Source organism: Passer montanus, unplaced genomic scaffold (assembly GCF_014805655.1).
Source record: "Passer montanus isolate IOZ18808 unplaced genomic scaffold, ASM1480565v1 scaffold56, whole genome shotgun sequence".
Taxonomy (NCBI): domain Eukaryota; kingdom Metazoa; phylum Chordata; class Aves; order Passeriformes; family Passeridae; genus Passer; species Passer montanus.
The window spans coordinates 4,545,120-4,559,198 of record NW_024370595.1 but is presented as its reverse complement, the minus strand read 5'-3'; the positions used below and the strand labels follow the sequence as shown (position 1 = coordinate 4,559,198).

Below are 14,079 nucleotides of genomic sequence, written 5' to 3'. Positions count from 1 at the left end.
AGCCAAAGTCACACATTTTTATGTACTTTTTTGAAATTTCTCTTAGGACAATCTTCAGGACCTGTCTGGAAAGCAGCACCCATACCTGAGGAAATTTGAGACATTTTTCTGTGTGCTAAGAGAAAATATCATCACTCATTTCGAATTAATTCTAAAGAAATGGGGGCCAGGAGAAGACTACAAATTCAATACTTACAGAGCAGACAACTACGAAGATAAAGAGGCCTGAAACTTTCAGGAATTTTAGACAGCATCTGAAACACAAGGAAACACGTATTTACTATTGGCCAGTTTAAGAACAACCTTTTCTTACAACCTGTTCTTTAAGAACAACCTTATTCTCTTAACAGCTCTGACATTTCAGAAACATAATGGAAAGCACTTATGGGTGATAGTACACCACATCAGAGTACAGACACCACAAAGCAAGGTGAGCAAGGGCTTGGGAAGCCTTGGTGACCATCAGAGCTCCTGCACCAGTTCTGCTGCCAGATGGGTGTCAGTGCACAGGAAGGAGGATTTGCCCCTTGGAAAATCTAAGGGAAGGCTGCAGAATGAGCTGGTGCTGGATCCTGGAACCACTGGTCCACTACTGCTGCTGGCCCCTGGTAGACCCTAATGCCCCTCAGCTGATTCTTGTCTCTCCCAGAGAGGCAAAGGAGCATTGCTGTCACAGGGAGGTGGCATGGCTGTGCTGAAAACACAGGTTGTTACACAGACAGAGGGTGTCGTGAGAGACTTCCTCAAAACTGGACTTATAATACACACCCTGAAAATGCAGTTTGAAGACAAGAACAAGCTTTAAGAATCTTCTGGGTTTAACAGTATCTTTTAAAACCAAATATATTTCATGAGCATAAATCTACTAACAAAACTGATTTTTTTTTTCCATGGCAAACCTGTGCCCATTGAAGGAATGTCCTGTTCTGGAAATGAGATGCCATAAAATATTCTGAATTGTCCAAGCTTACTACTGAGTGGGTTAGGCAAGAACAACTCCAAATTAAAATGTAGATGTTGAAAACGCATGGTCTTGAGAAAGAAATCTTAAGATTTAACATTTTAAATTACCATTTTTTAATCTTACTCAAAAGAAAACTCAACTAAAAATTTTCTGACTGCCCATCAATATGTTATACTGATGCCTTAATTTACAGAAGCCTTTATGTAGGTTTGACCTCATTACATATTTTCATTGTGAAAGCATCAATATTTTTATTCTGGTTTTTTTTTTTTTTTAGTAAACATTCAAACCTTTTTCTTCTGACAGAATGACAAATGCAGGGCTTGATTTAAACCTGATGACAAGCATGAAGGAAAACATTTCAAGTTACCAGGATAATTAGTCTAAAAACAAAGAGTGCAATAAAAAGCTGCATTGACAGATGCTACAGGACAAAATATTAAACCAGAATAGTTTGAAGAATATTAGAAACAATTTTTAATCACAGTGAAAAAAACTCCCTAAATCAATTCATTGACAAAAAGCAACAGAAATTACTGGAGACCCATTTTTCAAAAACATTGTTTTCCAAAGTTTCCCCCCTCTCTAGAATTTTCCAAACAGCAGCTAATAAAAACCAGCAGCTAATAAAAATGTGTTGCCACAAACTGGTACAAAGGGGCTAAAGTCCCCTATTCATTACAAATGGTAACAACTTTACCCAAACTTTGCACAGCATCAAAATCTAGAGAAGGAAGAGGAAGAAGAGAAGGAAGCCAATTAGGTGGTTTCTTCTAGAAATTCCAAGTAGCCCAGATCTACTGAAAAGTAAGATGGCAGAGAGAGGAAGAAAGTAACACAGGCATGAAAAGAAAAGAATGATGACACAAGCCATTATCAGATGGCTTATCACTTCATTACTGAGAACGTCTTTTGGTACTACATGATTTATGGAAAATATTTAGTGACAGTTTAGTCATAGATACTCTATCCTGCTGGCCAATTCTGCCCATTTTTACATTACAGTTTCTGGAATTTTGAGAATTTATGTTATGAATTAATAAATTGTAATCCAGACTGGTTTAATTTTTATGTATTTTATATTTTTTATTTGCACTTTGGACTTACAATTTATAATAATAAAGGTATTATTGAAAAACCCTCTATTTTAAGACACAAGTGAAATAAAATGTTAATTAAACATTTATAAATTAATAACCACTTGTTTGTAAATAACATAAACTCATCCAAAGGAGCTGGCAAGGTGTAATAAACCAAGGTTTTGCAAATGGTTTTAATAAATATAGAATTTAGAAGGGTCTATTCCTCCTGTCTGTTTGTTTTCACAACATTTTGTATTAGGGAAGCAGCATTTTTAACAGCTTACATTTTAGATGTGATCAGCCTTGGACTCACCCGTGGTTTGCAATCTGTCTCTTCCTACAGTGCTAATCTGGCACAGTGATGCAAGTACAAGCCCTGTGCCAAATCCTATGCTGATATATGCCTCCAGTACAATCCTATCTGACTTCAGCTGGAAATGCATGGAGCATAAATCTATGAAGAATTTCACCCCCTCTTCTAAGCCAAATGATTTTTAATCTGATCTGCATATGGTGTTGGGCAGTTTAGCATCATTTGTTATCTCAGCAGTGCTATGCTGATTTACAACAGCCAAGGAGTTGTACAACTTGCACTATAGCAGTGAAAATATTTCAAGGGAACTTCTGCCAGGAAAACTTGCTCCTCCCCAGATTATAAACCTATGCTGTACTGGAAAAAATGGATTTCACACTCACAATTTATACCTTTGTTCCATCAAATACCAGGGAAATCCACCACAAATGTGAAGAAAAACACCTGCCAAATTTCTTTGCCTGTGCTCACATTGCACTAATTGCAGTCATTGAAAGTCTCCTGCTCCATTTATTCAGCAGCAGAGTGGGAGAGCACAAAACCATATGCACAATGAGAAGAAAACAATTGTGAAGCGATGAGCTAAAACAACATAAAAATTGGGAAAAGATGCCCTGACATTCCACTGCAAAGGCACAGCAGATCAAAAAGGAGATGTGAACCTGCAGTGCCGAGTTACATGAAAATCCTGCAGAGCTACCTACAGACACCAAAACAAACTAGAAAAAGCATTGAACCACTGGAAGGGACAGAGGGAATTAGTATCCAAGATTAAAGGTTTTGCTAGTTAAATCCCCAGCAAAAATATCATATTGCAATCTTTTAATATGTTGACAGGTTCAATTTCCTCCATGCCCTAAATGATGTAAAAGACGATTTTGGGGTAAAGAGTGAAATGTATTAATGTTGTCCAAGATGGAAAAATGCTCAGTTATATTTTTCTTTGTGTATATGTGAAAAGCTACTGTAATGACTACAGAAGAACTTTTACACACATATTTTTATTAAAGTGAAGCAACAAAACACTGAAGAAAAGAATTATGTGGAATCAACCACAGGGCCTTTAAAAAATTATTTCAAAGAAATGTTAAAAGCAGTATAGAAGGTACTTAATTACAAATTTAGAATAGGTTCTATGACTGATTCTTCTTAGAAGAAGGGGCTATTGATCATTATGGAGAGTCCACAATCATTTTCAAACTAGATATAGTCTAAATATGGAGTCCTATTCTATTAATTTACATAAAATAATTTTCTAGGTATCTATGCATAAAAGCAAAGGCATGCAGAAATTGTTTTAAAAATAATGTTTGAATTCAGACCTCATCTTTGATAAATTGAACTTGACATGAAGATTGTCCAAGATTTCGTATTTCTCAGAAGAAGCAGATCTGGGAAAACTTGTCATTTCACTTTCCAGTTGAAACCTTTGCTCAAATTCTGCAGAGCTGTTGTCCCATGAATCATCATCTGTGGTAAAATCTGGATTATGAAGAGCCATACACTGCAACCTGTCACACCTTTTCAGTAAACATAATAAAACAAAACAGTGTTTTATTTCAACAGGTAGTAGATGCAACTGACCTTACAGAACCTTACATTCACTCTGAGAGATTTTTATGAAAAATTTCATAGAAAGAGATTTATTCAGTATAGACCAAGCTCCCCTTGGTGACACAGCTGGATAGACTGGGGAGCAAGAGCAAAGACCCCATGATATTTATGTGCACCTGAGAGTACCAGTTCTCTGATACACCAGGCAGATGTATTTCAGGATTTGGTATGTAAATTCCATCATCAGGATGCTCCCTTTAGTTCTGCTCTTTCAGTGCACTTTATGTAACAGCACATGGAGGAAATAAGAGCACAGAACCTGCAGCTGTCTGTGCTTAGTGCTCTCTAATCACCCTGACCTCACATTGTACATCCTTCCCTTTTTTCAGCCCCTTCTCTGCTACCAAGATCTTCCAGAATAATTCCCTGCTTACAGCCCCTGCTATTCACTTTATTTCCCAGCAGGTTTGGTGTTAGGATATAAGAAACAACCACATTCAGTTAAGTAGAAGAGAACTTAGGAAAAGAATATTTTGAGAAAAATGAAAGTAACTTACCCATTTTCCTCTGAGGAAACCTTCAGTAGTGGTGTCTTCTCTGTAAAAACAGTGTTTTTTGACCTTGAGCTGAATAATTTTGAAAAATTGAAGTGATATCTTTGAAGGGAGAAAAAAACAAAAACAACAGAATAGTAAGTCTGCAGTAAAATTATTCACTACAGATTTACAGATATTTTTCTACAAGTCCATCTAATTAGTTAAATATTCTTTAAGAATGGTGTTGACCTAAATTAGGGTTTTCATTCAGTTAAGTTTGAACTAATCATGGTAGTTACTTCCTTATACTCACAGAGGACTCATTAATATAAGTTTACACTAGCATACTTCATAAAATATGAGATAATAGAGGAACTTATTTCCCATAAATGTTATTTGAGACATGGATCACCATCTACAAATCTCTAAATCAAATCTCTACAGCAACCTTGGTACTCTTGGTATTAGAGAACAAAATCTGAATACACATACTTCATTTCTACAGCACAATCCCTTCCAAACGGTTTCTGTCAAGTCTTGGCCCTGGTGTTGCAGATAATTAAACAGTGTAATCTACTTCTTGCCATATTGCAGCTTAGCATTGTGAAGGAGCCTTTTGCTGAAGTATAAATGCCCAAAATTAAGAAGCAGCTGAAGACAATCAATCACAATCACAGAGGTCTGGCTTTGGGGCAGACTTCTGGTAGAGACTAAATAATTAAGCCATTCTAGAACATCTTCCCATAACCAGGCTCTTTCAGAGACATTTCCTATCAATGTCAACATTATTCAGGTGCACTCAGATTTATTCTATTCAAAACTGTAGCCTTCTCTGAGACCAGAAAGTCTCGAAGAAATACACTAGACATACAGTCAAAATGAAGATCTCAATACATCCAGAGGAAATCCACTTAGAGGAAACCCAAAATTTCTTCCACTATTGCTGGACTGTGAGGGGAAAGAAATTTTAAAGTCATAATCATATTATTAAAATAAATGTGATTTTAATAATACACAACAGTGTATTGTTAAAATGAATGCAATACACAACAGTGACTAGTTATTCAGTCTTCTAAATATAAGGACAGTTCAAAAAGAAGGATTTGTGTATTTGACTTTACAACATGATGGAAGACAGAGAAGTTTATTGCAATTTGTAGAGCTGTGTCTCAACTTTGACTTTGTAAAATTAAAACCTCCAGGTACTGCTTTGGCCTGTTTGTTCAGTAGTGTTTTCAGTCAGAAGATGTGCTAGGTGCAGAGCAATTGGATATGGTTATTTAAGCCTTGAGTGGCTGCAACGTTCATTCAAACTCTGATGTAAGTCATATTTTCAATCTCAGCTGAAGAAGTGAAAGAGTGATTCAATTACTCAGTACCTCATGTCAAATGTTGAGTAGATTACAACTCAGGTACCACACTGCACTGACATTTCATCCTTGAAGAGATGATTGCATAATCTGTAGCTATCAAAGTGCTTCCTTTTTTTAAACAGGAGAATATAATTCACACAGAAGGAAGTCTAGAGTGGAGAAACTGTTATTTTGAAGCAAGTACTCTTCTAATCTCATCATGGTTTTTAATGTAAAAGACTACCTAGAGCTTTTACAAAATGGAACCCATAGGGATAGCAAGAACACTATCAGGACTTTAAACGTGTGATCACCAAGCATTGCTAATATACTTCTGGCTAATCCCAACATCCCACTATACTCAAAGTCTGCATCCAAATGGGGCAATTTTTATAACTATTCTGATGGTGGATGTTGAATGTGTGAGTTCAGAAATTTGACTCATGAAAAGGCCACTTACTGTTTCTACTTTTAAACACAACAATGTCACTTGTTTCACAGGAAAAACGGCTTCAAATGATACATAATATATGCTGTTCTGATCTCATCTCACCAATTCTAATTCTTGGGTGTTGACACCAACATTGCTTTATGGTACGCAGGCATAGGTAAATCCACTGACAATCCACACCTCAGCAGCTCTTCACCACTACTGTGGATAACCAGTTTGCAAAAAGTGCTGAGGGGCAAAGCAGGCACAGGAATGACAACAAGAAAAGGAGAATAAAGATCAGGTGGAAGGTGGCTTAAGTGGCAGAACTTGAGCTGATGAATCCGGAAGCTTGAGCTGATGAATGCTAATTAAAGACATCACCTTCACTTAGATATCACCTTCACTTTCTTCTTACTTGCACTTTGTTATGCCCACTTGATGGTTTAGGTCCTGTCACTTTTAAATGGATCTATGGAACTGAACAGATGGCCAAGAATGACAAAGACAGTAAAAAAGGGAAAGGTCTTCAGATAAAGTAAAAACAATTAGTACATGACAACAATTTGCAGAGAATAAAAACATATGGACAAGAATAAGCAGCAGGAAACAGCCAGGCTTGACAAAACAAAAATAATTAGAGAAAAAGCATAAGAGCCTCCTCTCTCTCATGATGTGATTACTCTAATTAGAGAATGAGAGTAATATAAACAATAAAGCTAATTAGGGCATAAAGGAATCTTGAAGGCTGAATGCTCTAGAAAGAAAAGTGGTGAAAATATAATTTAAAAAAATTGCATGGATTATGAAAATGAAAGTCATCCTTGAATAGAGAGCCTAGCTCAATCCCCTCTGTGCCCCTCATACCTCTGCAGAGATGCTGGAGGCACAATTTGATCATCCACTTAATCCAAACATAAAAGATCATCTGCAATCAAAACCTAGGAAGGCCCAAAGACCCCCTGCTGATAGAGGAAGAAGTCTGCAGTGCTCAAAAACCATCTTAACATAATTCTTAATGCTCCTCAACCCTGCAAGTAGCTGGTAATTGGGACACTGTGTAAATAGGAAACAAATCAGAATGTAACACATTTCAAAACCTGGGGCCAGGGCCTGAACAAATAGCTAGAAACTTTGGTTATATCCATATGCTCGAATGGAGAGCAATCTACCTCTACTGAGCAATTCAGCAACATTACCAAGAGACTAATCATCATGTCAGCTCATTAACCAGTTGTGGGTAGGCCTGTTCACAGGATGAAAAGACCACTCTAGATTTGTAGGCAAGGATCTGGTAAACTGGACACCACTTGTGTTCATGGTTCTTCTTTCACAGTTCAGACTCAAAAATCAGCATTTTCCACATCAAATATGAGAACCATAGAACAGTTTGAGTTGGTCAAACTGGCCCTCTGGAGAGACACAGTGAGAGCAGGAGATGAAAGGAAGAGATGTGGGAGACTCCTGTTGCTCCCACTGATGGGTTGATGACTCCTCAGACATTAGTCAGAGTTGGTGGCTGACGAGGTCTGCTTCCCATTACCTGCAGGTGATACCTTCCTGCTGTCAAGCCCTAGACCTGCACTCTGACCACATTTTCAGGCATTTCCTAATGGTGTTTACACCTGAAATTTTAAACAAAAGGAAAAGGAAGACTTTGTGGTGGGCCCTGATGTTCAGCCATAAGCAATGTTTCAATCCCAAATGCACCACAGCAAAGGACACCAAAAGAAATAAACATCCTACAAGAGCCTGACAATGTAAAAGATCATGCTCATCCTACTTAGGCTGCAAACACTTAAAATAATCACTAGATCTGACTGGAATCTATTACTTAGCCCTGTATTGAAAAGATTAATCATGGTACACAATGTATTGCTTTCATTCCTTGTAATAAAAAAAGATACATTTTTACTATCAGCTAATATAATCCTTCATCTCCCATATGTTATGCCATGCACACAACTATTAGTTGGGGAGCTATTTCTATGAAAACAGAAAGCAATAATTCTCACTTTCATAGGGAAGGTTTGGTCAGAATTGAAGACGTGAATATGTAAGCATATATATTATGTAAGAACCTCCAAATTCTTACCATAACTTATTAAAAACTTCACTATATAAAAAATTAAAAGTGGAATCTCTTCAGGGGACAAAAGCGCTAGGGTGCTTCCCTGAATAGTAATCTAATTCTAAACTAGTAACCAAAACTGTTATAAGCATGAGGTTGCCTCTTTAAAAGCTCAAGAATTATACTTGAGCCAGGAGTTTATAACAAATACAACAACTAAGTAAAGTTTCCTAGGAGAGAAATCCAGAGTAAAAATATGAGAGATAATTAATCATGAAGGAGACTCGTCACAACAGCATGAATTTAATTTATCATTACTACATTATTTTAGAATAAAGTCTAATTTCAGAAGCTTCATCTTCCCTAAATAGAAAACATTTATACAAATCATATGTACTGAACTAATTACTCTTACCATAACAGTAAAAAAAAAAAATCAAAACAAAAACCACAAAGAAAGAAATTGCCAGACCTGCTTTTGATTGCACCTAAAACACATTCTTCCACCAAGCTGGTATCTGTGAGTTTCTGATAAAGTCCACATTTTGGGGAACAGTTATGTGGTACAAACTGTGCTGACGAACATCAGAGCATTCAGCTCTTAAACCTTTACCTTTGTTGTGCACTAAGCAGCTGTATGCCTACATCTGACAACTTTGTCATATACATGTGCCCACACAAAGACACAATCCTCTGTGATGATTTCTCCTCGGCAGTAGCACACCATGGGGAAATTGTTATAACTACTCATCACAAATCAAGTGTGGCACCATCACAGATCAACACTCAGAGTCAAGAGAAGGATCTAAGACTCCAGAGCTCATGTCTCAAAACAGTTTCCAGATATTTCCTGATGACTTCTTTATGTAGCTTCAACAAATCATCAAATAACCTCCAGATCCTTTAAATTCATGCCCCACTAAGATGTCACAAAAAATGAGCAATGAAAGCATTGCAGATATTTCCTGATGACTTCTTTATGTAGCTTCAACAAATCATCAAATAATCTCCAGATCCTTTAAATCCATGCCCCACTAAGATGTCACAAAAATGAGCAATGAAAGCATTATTTAATACAGAATATTTTTCTTTTTTACTTTTCTAATTTTCTATAAGACAGGACTGTACAGGATCCTGCAGAGGGATCCCCAGAGAGGGATCCTGAAGGGCTGGTACTACCTGATAGCATTAATCTCTGAGAGGTACAGCCAGCTGGCAGGGCTCATTTTGAAAGACATTGAGGTACTGGAGCGTGTCCAAACAGTAAATAAGATGGTGAAGGGTCTGGAGCAGCTGAGAGAACTGGGGTTGTTTAGTCCAGAGAAAAGGAGAAGGAAAGGTCAGGGAAGACCTTATCTCTCCCTGCCTGAAGGGAGGTTGTAGTGAGGTGGGCATTGGTCTCTTCTCTCAGAAAACAAGTGTCAGAACATGAGGGAATGGCCTCAAGTTGTTTCAGGGACAGTTCAGATTGGCTGTTTGGAATTTTTTTTTTTCACAGAAAGGGTTGTCAAGCATTGGAACTGACTGCTCAGAGAAGTGCTGAGTTACCAGCAGGTAACTCAGGTATTTAAAAGATACAGCACTTAGGGGGCAGGGTTTAGTGGTATACTTGGTAGTGCTGGGAAAGGTGTTGGACTTGATAATCTTAAAGGTCTTTTCACCCCAAATTACTCTATTATTCCAAATTGAGAAACACATGCCGTGCCAAGACCCCGGGCAATTAAAGAACATGCTTAAGAAATGTGTAGGGAAATGTGTGATGAGCTTATCCTAGATGGGAATAGTTCATTAGATAGGGCACACACAATGTTCTTGCTTCATTCATTTCTGCTGCATTTGGAAAGTGAACGTGTTGTGTAAAGGCAATTTGAAGTTCAAAAATAGAGTAATTCATGTGATTCCTGTTTTAAAATCAAATCAGGCTTTGTAGGGTTATTGTGCTTCTCTGAAAAAAAAAAGGGGTATCTCCACAATTTTGCAATTTGTTTACCTTAAGAGTCTTTGCTTGCCTCTGTGAGGGAAGGTCTCCATCAACAGGACATTGGAGAATAGTAAACAGACCAGGACCTCACTCCAGTGGGTGAAGATAAAAGAAAGAATTTAACTTTTAAGCTGCCACAAAACATTTCTGACTCTACGTCAGAGGGACTGTTCTCCACGTATTTTCTGCTCCCATGTCAGGGTATCATGAGGTCCATCTACCCTGTGGGAGGGAGCCAGGAGCAGGGACTGGCCATGGGTCTAGCAGGGCCACAATCTTCCCAACCAGAGCCTGTCCCATAGCACCCAACAAGGGAGCAGGGACAAAGTGGTGATGGGGACACAGGTCAACCCTGATTTCATGAGAATCCAGCAGGACCACAGTGATGCAGCAGGTCCAAAAACCCACTATTTGAAGGAGTGAGAAGTTGCACTCAAGAGTGTATCTGCTGTTTCCCCCTCTAAATTTTCTGCTCCAGCAAAGGAAATTGGAAAGCTACAGGAGACCACATGGAAAACTGCAGACAGTCTAAAGGAGAAAATAAATTTCAGGAGCAGAGGATGCCAAAAGAGTTTAGCTGTTAGTGACTGCCAGCAAGCTGCAAATTTGAAAGAGGCATCAGGAGCCAATATGGGTAGTGGTCCAAATTTCAAACCCTTAGTTTCCCTATGGATTACACTGATAACCTGCTAAGAGGTAATATCTGCAAATGCTGCAGGGTATACTGAAAAATCAGTCCGCAATAGGGAAGCAATTTATCAAGAACACTTAAAGTATGACTGCATTTGTAACACTTTAGTATATTCTGCAGGTTTGGCTTTTAAATGCCAGCATTTTCTCTTGACATTCACAATGGGCTTTCAGCTTAACCAGCTCTGCTGCTAACTGAATTTATGACAAATAATGGGGGATCACACCTTTTTTCTAGTCCATAAGGGAATTTGAAAAATCTCAAACATTGAAAAAGTGGTCACAACTTAATTCTTTGACTTTATATCTGACCAGACTCTCTTAAAGATGCAATATGGGGTGCTTGGATGATGGAAATATGAGTAGGTCTGATACAACTAGATGATGCAGCCATGTCTAGAGAAGGTTGTTATTTGTCAAGCATTGCAGTGCTAGAATGTTGCCATCTCAAAGGTTTGGGGGAACATATGCTAAAACATGACGATTCACTTAGAAAGAAGCTGAATTCCAGAATTATGCAGGAAAAGGAAGCACCATTAAAACAAGATTACTGGCCACTTCCAAGATGAAGGAACACCTTTATACACAACAGTGAGGGAGGATTATTTTGATAAAATTTTCCTTAATCCAAGTGATGTACCAACAAGCTGTGCATTCATTGATTCTTCTGGTTTTTCATATATGCTTATGCGACTCACCCCAGTTTTGGAGACTTAAAAGAGTAGTTAGCTATACTTAGAGATCAAGAAATGAAAAATCTTTTTTTTTTCCTTTTTTAAGCATTTCTTGGAAAATTGTTGTTCTATATATTTCATTCCAAGAATTTGGATAGAGGATTATTCATAACTGTAACTTTTAGATAAAAAAGACTCTTTCACTTAAAAAAAGTGTCTCCATTCCTTAGAGTTAAAAATAAAAAAAAAAATTAAAAAAGCCAGACATCTACCAAAAAAAAGCATTCACTAACAACATGAGAAAATGTGGCTGATTTCTGTGCCTGGAGAGGTGTTACAGAGGCAGGCCACTGCATGGCTTCAAAAAAATCAAGCTGTCATCAAATAAAGCTTTATTTCAAAACCCCCGCATGACTGATCCAAAGTACTGTAAGCTTGCTGGGACTAGTGTTTTGTCCTTTAGTCACAATAAAATGGAACACAGCAAGTTCAAGCATACTTATATCTGTTAAGCAGTCCAGTATTACAAAATAGCTAGGACAATTTATGCAGCCTTTATGTAGATATGACCTTGGTTGACTGGACCCAGAAAAAATGCTACAATTTGCTTCAAATCTAGAGCATGAGACCAAGCAGACAAAGAAGAAACAGCAGTAAAATTTGCAGATAAATACTTTCTATTGGGAGATATAGCTATCATGTTTTGAAAAAACACTACTAAGTTGATAAAATAATGGCATTTTTTTTCACTTGGAAGTCCTTCCATTATGTTTACTTTTTAAATTATTTTAATTTGAATGGAGGACTAAGAATTTATTTTCAGGTTCTGACTGAGCATAAGCACTGAGGTTATTAATATAAGCTTTGCCATCTGAAAGTCTGGTTTAGGATCATTACAGTCAATGGCAAGAGAGACATCTCTCCATACACATTTTCATCTTCCACATCTCCCATGTTGTCTGTACCAGGAACCTGGGGAATTAACTCTGATATAACAAAAAGACTTTTTCATTGAATAATATACAAGCCTTATATAAGTAATGTCTATATTGCAATGTAATAAAAAGTACTTTTATATGTACATTTTATTTGCACTCAGATAAAATCTCTTTTTTATACAGAAGTGTTTTCATCAAAAAATTATTCAGAATTTATTAAGTATACAAAAAACTCTATCAACAAGTCCTTCCAAACACAACTTCCTTATAACTTCCTACATAACTGGTCATTTGCATTTCACCTTGAGTTATATCAGAGCCAAAAACTTTTAAAACACTGAAAATCCCAGAGGAACAAATTAAAATTCCCAAACAGAATAAAAAGGCAGTTCATAATAATAAAATATTTTCTCTTATATTTGGGTGATATTCAGTGAAATCATTCAAGAGTAAATTAGCTAACAAAGATGGTGCTTTTCCCTGCAATAGCCCTTCACTTAGATCACTGTTACATACACCCTTACAAACCTCAGGAAATTAATTCCATAGCCTTGGGTTCTGGTTTGCTATCAGACATCTTTTTTGCCTTAAAAGGGCTTAGAGATCTAGACCCTCAAGGATACAATGTCAGAGAAGGAGCTTCTAATATATATTAACAAGCAGCTTTGCAACACATATTTTTGATTTGTTGCTGACCAAGGGGAGACAAATTTAAAACATGAGATTGGAGTCCATAAAAACATTCAACTGAAATTCTCAAAGTAAAAAGAAGAGGGTTAAGAAAAATGACCACCAAACAAATGAACTCAAACACCAAGGATTATAAATAACGCATTCCAAAGAAACTCTGAGAATTTAATTTTCTCATACAGGGTATCATGCAAATTATATTTGGCAAGTCCCCCTTAAAGTGGGCCAACTGACGACAAAAAAAAAAAAAAGAAAAAAAGTTATTTCAGCTTCCCTTCCTCCTGATTTAAACTCTAATCCTTCTCCAGGTAAGAACATGGTGCTGTGCACTGAAAAGCCAAAAACCAGAATCACATCTCTCAGGATTCAGAAGGAAATTCCTCTTCCTACATGGCAGATGGCTTTGTTCCAGCAATATAGTTTAACTGTACATCATATTTCTTAATACACTTTTTCCCTCCCTGGCAAAGAGATGCCAGACTCTTTCCTCTCAGACACCACATTCCCTTCAACCCTATACAGAATGGAATAACTTTGGTTACTCCATAGTCTCACACAGGTGACTTCCTTCCATGTTCCTCAAATAGCATATTCTTCATGAGATATGTCATAATATTTATTATGTATGTTTTAAAAATTTGCACCATTCCAAAGCTAAATAAATCCTGAATACTGATCATCCAAAAAAAAAAAACAAACAAAAAAAAAGATAGATAGAACAATAACTCTTCACATAGACCTGAAAATCTCTGGCCGCACAGAAATGAGGTTATGTAAATAAAACTTCATTCTGTGCTCCCAAAG

General features: G+C 37.1%; 1 protein-coding gene across 1 annotated transcript in view; it reads right to left on the bottom strand.

Annotated features, from left to right (window-relative positions):
* Positions 1-14,079, bottom strand: part of OCA2 (OCA2 melanosomal transmembrane protein) — a 185,986-nt gene that overhangs the window by 134,123 nt on the left and 37,784 nt on the right. Inside the window, exons 4-6 of the mRNA XM_039725691.1 lie at positions 4,471-4,569; positions 3,682-3,879; positions 197-254 (exon numbers count right to left, since the gene is read on the bottom strand). Coding sequence (XP_039581625.1) covers positions 197-254; positions 3,682-3,879; positions 4,471-4,569 — 355 coding nt within the window. The remainder of the gene's footprint in view (positions 1-196; positions 255-3,681; positions 3,880-4,470; positions 4,570-14,079) is intronic.